This window comes from Geotrypetes seraphini, chromosome 4, assembly GCF_902459505.1.
Source record: "Geotrypetes seraphini chromosome 4, aGeoSer1.1, whole genome shotgun sequence".
NCBI lineage: Eukaryota > Metazoa > Chordata > Amphibia > Gymnophiona > Dermophiidae > Geotrypetes > Geotrypetes seraphini.
Genome location: NC_047087.1, coordinates 52,338,673 through 52,352,612, shown reverse-complemented (window position 1 = coordinate 52,352,612; position 13,940 = coordinate 52,338,673). Strand labels below are relative to the sequence as shown.

Genomic DNA, 13,940 nt, shown 5'->3' with positions numbered 1-13,940 from the left:
GAGAATCACTCTTTCTTGATAGGCGCCTACGTTTCAATTATTGCTGATTAAAAAGCTTAATTGGGCTTTTTGTTCAATTTGGATAGGCACCTAGCTAGTTGGGCGCCTCCAAAATAGGTTTGGGCCTTAGTGCCTACAAAATAGGCTTCGATAAGTGCTCTCATGCGGTAATGGCTACACATTCATGGGTAAATCAGTGTGTGGCATTATGTGAGAAATAGGAAAATCAGCAATTTACCAGCAGTGCTAAAGGTGGCCTTAGTGCGCAGGAAAAACCTGTGCAGGGGATAGCACAGGCCACTTTTTAGTGTTACATAGTAAAAGGGCCCCTTAACGCATAACTGCACGCCGGCATGCGCAGGGGGCAGTGCACTGTAAGTCACATGGCTAAAGTGCCACATTTAGGCGCTGGCGCATCTGTGCCTGCTGTTGTCATGGCACAAGTGGGAGACAGATTTTTGTAATGGAATCTGTTATAGAATTACCGCATAGCACGCTGAATTTTGGCACCTAATTTTTTTAATACAATTTATAGAACTGCGTCTTTAACGTCAATACTGCAGTGCCAGGATCTGATTGTAATGTCTCATTCTACTGGGTTAGTTAATTCTATGCTAGAAGAATTATGGGTGTGACGTGTGAACTTTTGAGGGCTGGATGGAGAAATTAAATCCTTGTCCTTTAGAGTGTCAAATAAAATCTGTTCCTTGTAAAGTAGCTGTAGGCCTTGATATTCTTTTAAGCCTTAATGATACTGCACAAAATAAGCCAGAGCATCAACTTTTTCTGGAGAATATGCAAGACCATATCTAAAAATATCCATTATAGATATAATATATAAAAGCGTATGTCTTGGCCACCGTGGACAACTTTCTATCCGCTCTGTTGTGAATATTGTATCACAGAAACATGGCAAAAAACCTAGAGGTCTCAGAAATGTTTATTTGCTGAATGTTTTTTCTGTTTTATTATTGTTATGGCTGAGAGAATCCCCGAGGGCAGATTATTTTATCTGCTGTTAATATTTCTCCTTTTCTTCTCTTCCCTCTTTTGTATGTACTGAAATCCTGGTGGCAGGACTGGGCTGATAAAATAAATAAACCCACGGTGTAAGCCTGTCAGTCTTTGCAGAGATATTGGTAGAAAGCAAATGTGTCATATTGGCAGCCTTTACTTATGACTTTTTTGTTTTGTTTTGTTTTGCAATAATTGAGAGGCTTTTATGTGGAGCTCGGCACAAGTGGTACTGAGTGGGAGGGCAGGGGTACGTGTTCTATTAATTTGCCCCTCATGCATGTCTTGGTTTTTCGTCTTTTCCAGAACCACACGTTGAGCCAGCACGCACAGTGAGGCACTGGCACTGCAGGACACCGCTCTGCAGAAGACATGACGGAGGCACAGTGGGGAGGACCATTTGAACATTACATCCAATCAAAGTGTCATTTGCAACCCAGATGTAAAACTCTAATGATTTGGCCATGAGGCGCTGCTATTATAAGCAGCTGGAAATGAATATTAATGGGAGAGATTAAAAGTATTCCATGCTCAGTATTTTCATTGTCCTGCTTCAGCTAGTGTACTTTACAGCTTCTGCTTCTGACTGAATTTATAGTGTTAGATAAATCTGCTTTCATGCTTTTGTCCTTCGTTGCTTCCTGTATTATATTGATAGCTAAAAGATTGTGTGATTTTTTTTTTTTTTTTTTTTTTAATTTTTTAAATTTTTTTAAACTTTTAATTGCAAATTCTAGGTAATTGTGCTTCGTGATGTGACTGCTTGGCAAATTGTCTGAATTTTTTAAAATTTTTTTAAATTGAAGACTAATGCTTTGATTGGATTTGCCAGTTCACAGGACAGTGAAACAATGTAATTGAATATAATCCGTTTCAGTACAACTGGATGGTTTGCTTTATAAATGTGACTTAATCTGACTGCAATAACTAGCACAATAAAGGGACTACATGAAATTCACGCCTACTTTTTAATTCATGGTAATTGTTGCAAGGTCAGCATCACCTGTAGCCATCCTGCATTGGAAGTATTGCAATATTTAATGCTAGGAGGATTTTTTTTTATCCCCTGGTTACTGGCTTTTACTGCAGGTTACAGTTCAGAAAAATCTGCAGAGCCCCTTTCCCTAACAGTCTTTTTTGTTGTCCTGTGTGTGTGGCAAAAAAAACCCCCAACAAAACTGAAAAGAATAGAGATGATCTGGAAATATGCAGTGTTTCTAATTCTTCAGTCTGTCCCTGGGAATTAATTAACACAATAATGCTCTACAGATTTATTTTTTTCTTATACCCAAAATGGTAAGTAATTGTTAAAGGAATCGTTAATCGGTGGCTCAAGAATACTGAATAGAATCAGCAGATATCAAAATTAGAAGCTCTTTTATCAAGCTGCGATAAAAAGTGGCACATCCTTGCATGGGTAATTCCTTTGCACTGAGGTCATTTATGTCGCTGGTGTAAAATGACCAATTTTTCCATTTTCTGTATTAATGGCCACAGGCTGGTTTTTTTTCCCCCCCATTAGCATGTGGTCATTATTGTATGAGCCCCTACCACCTGTTTTATAGGCAGTAAGGGCTCATGTGGTAATTAGCATGTGGCAATGTAGTTGCACTAACCAATAAGCACAGAGCATACCCACTTTCTACTCCCAAACCTTCCCCCAGCACTAATAAAGAAATTTTATTTTTTTTAGCACGTGGGTAGCATGTGTCAATCCCAGAATTCCCACAGGATGCGTGAGCACATCCTGTGATAAGACATTTTTAGCTATAGTAAGCACACATTAGTGTTTAACGCAGCATGGTAAAAAGACCCCTTATTTCGCTTGTTACCAGGTTTTAAAATTAATATGCAGAATTTAGGGATCATAGTAACATAGTAGATGACGGCAGATAAAGACCCGAATGGTCCATCCAGTCTGCCCATTTTATTTTGAAAAGTTATACAAAAATACAAGCTATTTCCTTATATTTTGAAGTGATAATATTTTATTATTAAATAGAATAAGAGTTAATAAAGGGGTGGGGGAGGAGAGATGGGAATAAGTACATTTAGAAAATGGAATATTTTCTAGGAAAATCGGAATTCACTTTCTCCTTTCTTGCACTTCTTTTAATTCAGGTGAAGGAAAGAGAGTCTATTAAAGATACAACATTTGTAATCCAAATATTCTGCTGTGATTGTAACCAGAGGGTAAAAATTGTTTCCTTAAAAGTGGAAGCACTTTGGGCCACTGTTTCCAAATATGCACGGTTGGCACATACCGTGACTATAATGAACTTCACTTCTCAGCAAGGTATATGGAGGATGATCTCAGTCTCTCATATTTACTTCTAACGCTCACCTTAGTACTTACACAATGCCAAAGTTTCCGTCTAGAATGTATTTATTTATTTATTCAGTTTTCTATACTGTTTTCCCAGGGGAGCGGTTTACTCAGGCTTGACATTTTCTTTTAATCAATTCTTTGGCACTCAATACATGGGGGGAATATTTCTGTATTTTTCTACTACATTTTCTTGGCTTCTGACTGCATTTCTTGATATGAGATAATGAATGCATTTAGGGGTTTGTGTCTTGGGAGACTCAATGGTTCCAAAATGGTTGAGTAGAGAATTGATGGTGAGTTGCAGATTTTGGCATTCCAAAAGATCTAATATCATTAAAAAAAATAAAACCAACAAACAAGCCAGAAAAACCAGTAGAAAGCATGAGATTACACTGCACTATTCTGGTGTAGCTTTAACTACAAACTCAACAGTACACCTTTAAGAAATTAATGTTAGAACATGGAATTCAAACTGTGTTTTCATAGATGGTGAAACCCCCCCACAATTTTCTGTTGGGGTTCCTAGATTAATCAGTAGGCCTTCCATCAATAGGTCGCTATAGCGGCTGTTAATGAATAGTCTTTAGGAATGACCTAGTTCATTTATCTCCAACCTTGATAAAATATTTCGAAATGCATCGGCAAGCAAGGGGAATGAATTAAGAAAAGCTAAGTAACTTATATTTATAAAATTAATGAAAAAATACTTAAAATGAGTTTTAGCTGCTATAACTAATGTTATTGGGACTAACGAGGATTAGGACCGCTGTGAGTTAAGCTACTCGAGTGGTGGTCTGAGGATCCCTATAAACATTAGAGATTCATCTGCACTCACAGAGTGAAGTTGTGGGAATGAAGATGTGAGATTTTTACTTCCATAGAGAGAACAGTTTTTTGCAAATTGTTAGTTTTGAAGTTTGGGGATGGGGAGGGAAGCAGGGTCATGTACATGACTCCCCATCTGTTATTTTTCAATACAAATTTTGAACCTTTCCACTGAAGTCCAGTGTTTCATCTTCTTAAATCAGGATGCCAAAAGGGAAAAAAAAACATTTTTAAATGTTGTTAAATGGTTATAGATAAGAAACAGATCTCTATCAAACTTTTTTCCCCCACTGGAGAGGCCTGTGGAAGAAAAAGAGTTGCTAATATCAATAAAATTGAACAACCACCAGATTTGATTTAATTAAAGAAAACTTTATTTGAATTCTTACTTTACTAATTTGTGTAGTCTTGATTGCACTGGTTTAGTGATAGAACCTCTGTGAATTGCAGGTTAGTGGGGCTCCACAGCAAGTGTCATGAAAGAGACGCAGGCCAAGCATTTACTTCCTTTATTGCAGAGGGCAAGAGGAAAGGAGAAGGCAGAGCCCCGGCCATTGCTTCAATGGTACAACAAAGCAAAAACAAGGAAACGAAACCCCACGACCATCTACAACAGTAAAAAAGTGAGGAAGGACTGTGCAAAACAAACACAATCTGAAAGTTGTGCTTGTTTTGCTACGCACTTCCAAATGGACATGCTGCATATGCTTTTGCGCTAGAGAGACGCCATGCCATCTTTGCATTTTATAGATTTTTTTAACCTACTGTGTTACTAGATTGTTATCCACTGCGTTCCTAGATTTCCATTTACATATTGTATCCCTGACAAAACAAAGGAAAACTGCAGAAATACGTACAATGATACAGGCTAAGTTTATTAAAAACGGTTAAAAACAGCACCTTAAAATACATCAAGGGACCCGATACGGTCTGTGTTTCGGAAAACACGCCTTCATCAGGGGTCCCAACTGAAGCACAGATTGCTCTTTGACATACCTAAAGGCTACAGTTTATTGGAGGTTTCAACTGATTTTCGCTTTAGTTGGGACCCCTGATGACGTGTCGGGTGCTGTTTTTAACCATTTTTAATAAACTTAGCCTGCATCATTGTACGTATTTCTGCAGTTTTCCTTTGTTTTGCCTTCGTATTCCTCACTGCAGATTTGATTGGATCTTTTTCCTTTTATTGTATCCCTGAGGCAGACTTTATAGCTGAAACACGGACCATGTCGGGTTTGCAAGATAGACTGGTTTCCAACATACTGATTCAACACAACATAGTTCATTTCCATCTGTTTACAGACTATTATGTTATACAGATTGATTGTATTCAATAAATTTTATATTATCTCTGGTTGATGTATGCATTGCTTCAATGGTGACATCTAGTAGCTGGACCTAGAGTACATGAATACCAAATTCTGCAGAACATCACGTTCTATGGATCCCAGCAAAGACCCATCGATACAGTAGAGGGGTTTATATATTATACATTTAACAATCAACAGCTTGTTCAAACTCAAAGGTCTCTTCCTTGCTCCAGTGTAACTGTATTTCTAATATCTCCTCAATGCTTATCCAATATAAACTGTACTTTAAATATCTCCCCTTTGCTTCCCCGTAGAGGTTCCTCCTCCTGCTTAATGTCCCATTTTTCCTTAACACCTGAAATGTACATCGCCTTGAACCTGTGTAGGCAAAGAGCGATCACACATTGTAGATTAGATTAGATTTTTAATTTCAGTCTGATAGGTACTTCCAGAGGTGTTTAAAAAAATCTGTATAAATCAATTCATTTGCATCAAGCAATTACACTTAAGGAACATTTTTAGGTAGATTCCATTTTTACATTAATTTTATTATGAAACATATTAAGTCAGTATACAGTACTCTCAATTCATATTCCTCTGCAGTCAAACTCTCAAGCACCCTTTACCAGTTCCTCATTCCATACACTCCACTGATCCCAGAACTCACCCCACTAAATTGACAAGAAGATGAAAGCTGATTGAATGCAAAGCCACCTAAGTAGTAGCTGCTTCTACTTCTACCAATGAGAGGTAAGAACTTTGAGGTTTAATTATTTTTTTTGTTTTGTTTGAAATATTTTTATTATGGAACAATAATAAAGAGCACAAGACATAAAGGTATAGTAGTCAGTAATCAAGAAACCAGAGCCCTGGGTTTTAGTTATTAACAGATTATAAGAAGTAGATATTGCCCTTTCTATTATCATTTGCAGTAGAAATATTTTAGTTTATAAATCTATAACTTGCTATTTATATAGAAAGAAAAAGGAAATCCATAAATGGCTGCTAGGTGTGAGGATCATCTGGTTACTTGCCTGCCTGGTGTAAAGGTGGTGGATCTCACACGTCACATAGATATGATTTTAGATAGTGTGCTGGGGAGGAGCCAGCTGTCTTGGTACATGTAGGTACCAATGACATAGGGAGATTCTGGAAGCCAAATTTAGGCTCTTAGGTAGAAAGCTGAAATCCAGATGCTCCAGTGTAGCATTTTCAGAAATGCTTCCATGTCCACACGCAAGACTCAAGAGGCAGGTAGAGCTCCAAAGTTTCAATGCATGGTTGAGACAATGGTGCAAGGATGAGGGATTTAGAATAGATTTGTTAGGAACTGGACAACCTTCTGGAAAAGGGAGAGTTTGTTCCAAAAGGATGGACTCCACCTTAACTGGGATGGAACCAGGCTGCTGGCGCTAACATTTAAAAAGGAGAGCAGTTTTTAAATTGAGATGCCAGAGAGAGCTGACAGTTGTCCAGGAGCAGATGGTTCAGTGTGAGGTATCCTTGAAGGATACTATTGAAACAGGATATTTAGGGAGTCCCAATAGAGAGGTTCCAATAATGGTGAAAGAAAGCCAGGAGGGTTTAAGAGGAAGACAGAGTAAAAGACTCAAATTTTCCCTTTCTTCTCAGCAGCCTGTAGTTATAAGGAAAACCCACAAATTGAAGTGTCTGTATACAAATGCTAGAAGCCTAAAAAATAAAATAGGAGAGCACTGAATGATGAAGTAGATATAATAGCCATTTCGGAAGATATAGTAAGCCAAATCGACAAGTTAAAAAGTGATAAATCACCTGGACCAGATGGTATACATCCCAGGGTACTTAAATAACTCAAACATGAAATTGCTGACCTGCTGTTAGTGATCTGTAACCTGTTGCTAAAATCGTCTGTAGTACCTGAAGATTGGAGAGAGCCAATGTTACGCCGATTTTTAAAAAGGGTTCCAGGGGAGATCCAGGAAATTACAGACTGGTAAGCCTGACTTCAGGCTGCTTAGGCCTTGTCTGCCGAGGAATTCCCTCAGCCGCATTACTGATGACATCATCAGTAATGCAGCAGATTGTATTCCCCAGCGGAGAAGGCCGAAGCAGCCTGTTTAGAGTACTGCCGGCTCGACGCTGCTTTGGTTGAAGGTATATAGGGCTCACTCGTGGTTGGCGGTGTTTGAATGGGAGGGAAGGATGGAGGGTCAGCAGGGGTTCAGCTGTGCGGCGGCAGCAGTGATGGGGAGTGCAGGTTGAAGAGTTGATGCTGGCGAATCCCAGGACTAGGACTTACTTTTGGGGTAGGGCTTATATTAAGTCCTACCCTGAAAATCATGGTAGGGCTTATTATCGGGCTAGGTCTTATTTTTGGGGAAACACGGTATATATAGTTACTAATTTGGGGAATGCACTACCTATTTAAAACTTAGCTCTGTGTGATATTTAAAAACAGATACTTTAAGAGCATTTAAGAATTACTAGAATTTTATTTTAAAGAGCAAAATTTAATTACAAGATTATGCAGGCAATGCAGTAAGTTCAGTTACAATTTAAGGATCTTTAAACAAGGGAAATATGCCACAAGATTAAATATTGTTAGAGAAACAGAATGATTACCTTAAAATGGATTAAAAGTAACTCACTATGATGCAGGGCCTTGCTGGAAGAAAAGTTCTTCAAGTGCAAATTAACTGGGAGCACATGGCATCTTGAATGTAGAGGAGAGATTACAACAAGGTATGTTGGAAAATGTCCAGCGATGATCCAAAGAGGGAGAAGCTTAGGTGAATCCCCTTTTTATGGATGTTAGGGGCTTGAAGTCCAGTCCAATCACCAAGGCAGGAGTATTGAACAATCACAATTCAGGCATTGTGGCCAATCACAATGCAGGAGTTCAATTCAAACTTTTCTGTTCTGCCTGGATGAGGTCATTTGATAACTAGTAGGGTAGATCCTTGATTGAATTTTAATAAGGTCTTTGTTTGGAAATGTCTGGTGACTGTGTTGTGCCAATCTCTGATGGCTAAGTTTAAAGAGAGTGATTGTCTTGGAGCTTCAGGTCCAAACCTCTGATTACCAGGTATTGTCAATGTAGACTGGGGTAGTTCATACTGCTGCAGCTTCTTTTATGGTGCATATCTTACAAAGTAAAGCTCTGTTTAACAGTAATACCAAACCTAGCTGTCCTTTGTATTCACTGAAAGGGGTACATAACACCTTTTGGTTTCAGGCTGAAGTTAGATGGCCTGGGGTTTCTCAGAGACACAAGTTCAAAGGAGCCCTGAAAAGCTTTCTATTCAAAGATGCTTTTGATTTGTAATGATAACCAGCCCCTTTCACATCCTAAGCTCTATCTTGCTCCTGTGGCCTGCTATTATTTTCCCCCTCCTCTTGTTTTAAACCTTATATGTTTCTTTTTCCTTTTACTCATGTAGTTCTCCCCCTCTTCCACCTTGTTTTTAGTATGTCTGTCTTTGTCCTTATCAAGTACATATTTAACGTATTTGTAAAGATTACATGTATTCCCCATATTTTATTGTACATCGCTTAGAAAGCTTGATAAGAAATCAAATTTTTAATAAACCTGAAACTTTAGTTCAAGCAATATGTTATAATTGCTAAATCCAGCAAAGAATCATATCTTGCTACATTAGGGGCCCTGTTTCTAAGGCGCATAAAGCTGTTAACGTACAAATTTTGTGAGCATTGCTACCTCCAAGGGTTACTATAGTGTTAAGCTGATTAGCACAAGCACATTCTTGCATTAACCACATGTCATAGGGGCGAGAAGTAGGCAGAGAATGAGTGGTGACTGCATAATACAATTAGCATGTGGTATTTACTGTTTTCTGTCATTTTTGCTGTTAGAGAGGGTTTACTTAGCGCCTGCTCAATTCTGGTCCTCAAGGTCCGCAGGCAGGCCATGTTTTCAGGATATCCACAATTAATATGCATGAGAGAGATTTGCATGCAAATTTCTCTCATACATATTCCTAGTGGACATCCTAAAAACCTGGCCTGCCTGTGGACCTTGAGGACCAGAATTGAGTAGCTCTTTTCTAAGGGGTATTTTCATTAAAGGCATCCAAAGTTAGGCCCTGGGATGACCTGTAAAAGGCACTCTGCTCTTAATGGCTTTTATAAAATACTAACTTAGCTTAGATTTTGGACCCAGAAGACTGTGCTCATGAGGAGTGACCTAAATTAAAGATAGATAAAACGATAGGGGGCTGGATGTTGTCTAAAAAATTAGGTGCCAACTAGTGCTGTGCTAAGAGTGATTCTATAAAAGGTAGGCGCACTTTATAGAATCATGCTTTGCAGCACCTTAGGTGTTGCTAGGTATCCTAACTTTAAGCGCAACCTACTTCTGTCAAGGTTTCCTTAGCCTAAATCAGGGGTGGGGAACTCCAGTCCTCGAGGGCCGTAATCCAGTCGGCTTTTCAGGATTTCCCCAATGACTATGCATGAGATCTATTTGCATGTACTGCTTTCGATGCATAGTCATTGGGGAAATCCTGAAAACCCAACTGGATTACGGCCCTCAAGGACTGGAGTTCCCTGCCCCTGGCCTAAATGCATGCATCTAGGTCAGGGGTGTCAAAGTCCCTCCTCGAGGGCCGTAATCCAGTCGGGTTTTCAGGATTTCCCCAATGAATATGCATTGAAAGCAGTGCATGCACATAGATCTCATGCATATTCATTGGGGAAATCCTGAAAACCCGACTGGATTCCGGCCCTCGAGGACCGACTTTGACACCTGTGATCTAGGTTATGAAATCCAAAAGAGGCACCTACATGCAAAACACACCCACAGTCCACCCCCCTAACCATTCCTGCTTTGCAATAGATGCCTTGGACTAGGCACTTACCAAGTTAGGCATCTAAGTCTATTAATTAAGTTAGGCGTCTACATTGGCTAGGCAGGCCAAGGAGGCACCTAACTTTAGGCAGACTATAGACCAGGGGTAGGGAACTCCGGTCCTCGAGAGCTGTATTACAGTCGGGTTTTCAGGATTTCCCCAATGAATGTGCCTGAGATCTATTTGCAGGCACTGCTTTCAATGCATGTTCATTGGGGAAATCCTGAAAACCCGACTGGACTAAGGCTCTCGAGGACCGGAGTTCCCTACCCCTGCTATAGACTCTAGAGCAGTGGTTTCCAACCCTGTCCTGGAGGACCACCAGGCCAATCGGGTTTTCAGGCTAGCCCTAATGAACATGCATGAGAGAGATTTGCATATAATGGAAGTGAGAGGCATGCAAATCTGCACCATGCATATTCATTAGGGCTAGTCTGAAATCCCGATTGGCCTGGTGGTCCTCCAGGACAAGGTTGGGAACCACTGCTCTAGAGAATTTGCTTGTTAATGCCTAACTTTGGGCATGAGCATTTTGCCTGCCAAAGGCTGGTGTACATGGTGGTGCCCACCTAATGGCAGGCACGTAAATTCTGGGATTGCCCCTGACCTGCCCCTCCCTTGACCACATCCTCTTGGAGTTGCACACTATGAAATTTAGGTGTGCGTGTTTTAAAATAGGGAGTAGGTCAGATCTGTAACTCTTAAGTACTGCCAATTAAGTGCTTCTTAATAAAATTATTCTTGATGCCAATTTAACCAGTTTCTATGCTCACAGATCTGCAGACCATGCCCTGCCTGTACAGAATCAGGGGATAAGTGCCTGTATGCTAATTGAGATAAAATGAACATGCGCTAATGATGTTTTCTCTGTGGTCATGGCTAAGGGTATGCTAGACACGCTTCCAACAATTATTGCACACAAAGTATAAAAAGAGTGCACTTGAGTAAAAGACCCCCTTAGTGTGCCGTAGTACAATTGCATTTCCATACAGTATATGAAAGTTACGATCAGCCTAGCCTTAAGCATCCAGACATGGCAAAGGAAGGCTGTTTAAAAAAACTGTGCCTATTGGAAGTGAGTACGTAATCACTTCTGGCCAGGAATAAAGTCAACATCTCCCACTGTATCATGACATGTATGGATGATGCAGTCCCTTAGCTGAAATTCCAGGAGCAGATCCTTTACATGTTCTCAGCTGTTGCATCATGCCTTGACTAATGCCTCCTGCAAGCAAAGATGGTGCTGGACACAAGTTGTTTGTCATGCCACACAGAAAGAACTCACTGATGAAAACAAAAAACTGTGGATACAGATGTTCTGGAGATAATTTATTAAACACTGACATATAATAATAATAATAACAGTTTATATACCGCAATACCGTGAAGTTCTATGCGGTTTACAAAAGATTAAGCAAGGTACAAATTGATTAAAAGGGGATCCTTCCCTCCGTGTACTCCCCCTCCCCCCCAAAGGCCTGCATATTTCCTCCTCCTTTCTAGCATCCTACGGCTTCCCTCCTGGCCTCCTGGTCTCACCTTTAGCTAATTAGGGCAGCCTGCAGAGGATCACCGGTGCTGTAGCGATTCTAGCAAGCTGCCGTCATCCTCTGCAGCACGTTCCCTGTGCCACGATCTCACCCCTGATGTCAGCACTTCCCGACTGACCCTCCCCATACCTTCTGGTCTCCTAAAGCAGGAGCAGCAGCGGCAGTGAACAGTTAGCAGGAGGCAGCACTGCCGCTCCTGCTTTAGGAGACCAGAAGGTGCGGGGAGGAGGGTTGGTTACCGAATTGGCGTGGCCAATTTTTTTTTTTAAACAAATCGATTCGAATTGGTGAATCGGGCAGCACTAATTCGTAGTAGGGAGGAACACCAAGATTTCCACTTCAGTTATTTTAATTTTAATTCTGCCAGTCCAAGTGGTAAAGTTCCTTGTTTGTGTTTCACAGGAAAGAAAAAAACATTGTTCCGGACAGTGAAAGCTTCAATAAAACTGTGTTAAGAAATCAGTCCTGCAGGACTGAACATGGTCATATCCTGGACAAATCCCTATACAGAAAGGTTTATTATAGCTCATTGGTGCCAGTTGGTCCTAGCGTTCATTTCAACTTATACCCATTAGAGACATTTAAAATATCTTCTGCCATTTGGCTTTTCCTTCCGTACTTACTTAACGAGCATTATTTATAATTCTTCTGCAAGTCTATAATAGATGTATTTTGCATGTTTTAAAATTTATTTATTTATATCAAGATCATCTTTCCCATTTGTGGTTAGATAAAGTACCCCGCTCCTTGAAACATGAAACACAGTACAAACTGATCATAATTGGTGGTGCAAACAGTCCTCATAGAGAGTGAGTCAACCTTGGAGTCCCTGCAAATTGCAATCTTCAGATGGCTAAGTCTCTGTAACCCTGAGACAAATTATCATTTTATTTTTTAAATCACATTTGCAAATTACCTTACTGACATAGAATTCTAATCATTACATAAATTGATATTTTAGTTTCTTCATTTTTTTTTGTCAGGACAAGACCCATAAGACTCACATTTTGAAAACATGCTTGGAAAATTGTAAATATTCAAAATCAACATTGGAAGACTAAAGAGGATTGCACTTATATTTATGAATTTTTCTGTGCTCATAATTAACTTTTTTTAATGCTTTCAATCGGTGCTCTGATATATTTCTAGATTATCATTGTACATGAATTTTACATGATAATAGCAGACAAAATCTCATAGATTAAATATGACAAGGATCTGAGCATAATTTTCCCGCTTTTACTAAGCTGCGGTAGAGGTTTCTGCTGCGGCCTGGAGCGCTAAATGCGCCAGTATTCATAGAATTCCTATGAACGTCGGAGCATATAGCGCCTGGATTGCGGTAGAAACTTTTACCATGGCTTAGTATTTAAAACTATAAACGGAGACAGCCCAACCTACCTGAACAACCGCCTCATCCAAACCACCTCAAACAGGCACAGGAAAACTCACACCCCATTCACACACCCTCCAATCAAAGAAGTTAAAAGGAAAAAAACTATATGATGGCCTCTTGGCCACTCAAGTAGCAAAACTTCAATCTACTGATAGCCACCCCAGACTACAAAACATTCAGAAAAAAATTAAAGACTATATTGCAAAGAACTTATGTACTTATGTACTTATACTATTTAAGAAATTCCTGAAAAAGACCTAACACCACATATATACTGCTCAAGAAAAATCCCTGGAAAAAGACCTAACACCACAAGTCCTCTTCCTTCCCTCCACTAACTCCCCAATCCCCAGAAACAACCTACTCTACTCTTTATTCTACCTGAAAATGACCAGACATTTTCTGTAATCCACCTTCTATAACTCTTTTGTAATCCGCCTTGAACCGCGAGGTAATGGCGGAATAGAAATCCCTAATGTAATGTAATGTAATAGAGGACCTATGAATTAGATAAGTTTCCAAATTATGCACAGTGAATTGTTTGATGCAACCTTCATCAATGAGTTTAGTGCTGTGTTATTAGTTATAAATTTATAATTCTTGACTCTTTTTTGGAGCAAAAGCTGTACCAGTATTGAAGAGGGTATGACAAAAGCACAGAAAATC

General features: G+C 39.7%; 1 protein-coding gene across 7 annotated transcripts in view; it reads left to right on the top strand.

Moving 5' to 3' along the window:
- ZNF423 (zinc finger protein 423) overlaps positions 1 to 1,968 on the top strand; it is a 715,192-nt gene extending 713,224 nt beyond the window's left edge. For all 7 annotated transcript variants that reach the window (XM_033941103.1, XM_033941102.1, XM_033941101.1 and 4 more), the window contains one exon: positions 1,321 to 1,968. In XM_033941103.1, the coding sequence (XP_033796994.1) occupies positions 1,321 to 1,350 (30 nt within the window). In that variant the 3' untranslated portion in view covers positions 1,351 to 1,968. The remainder of the gene's footprint in view (positions 1 to 1,320) is intronic.
- The last annotated feature ends 11,972 nt before the right edge of the window (positions 1,969 to 13,940 follow it).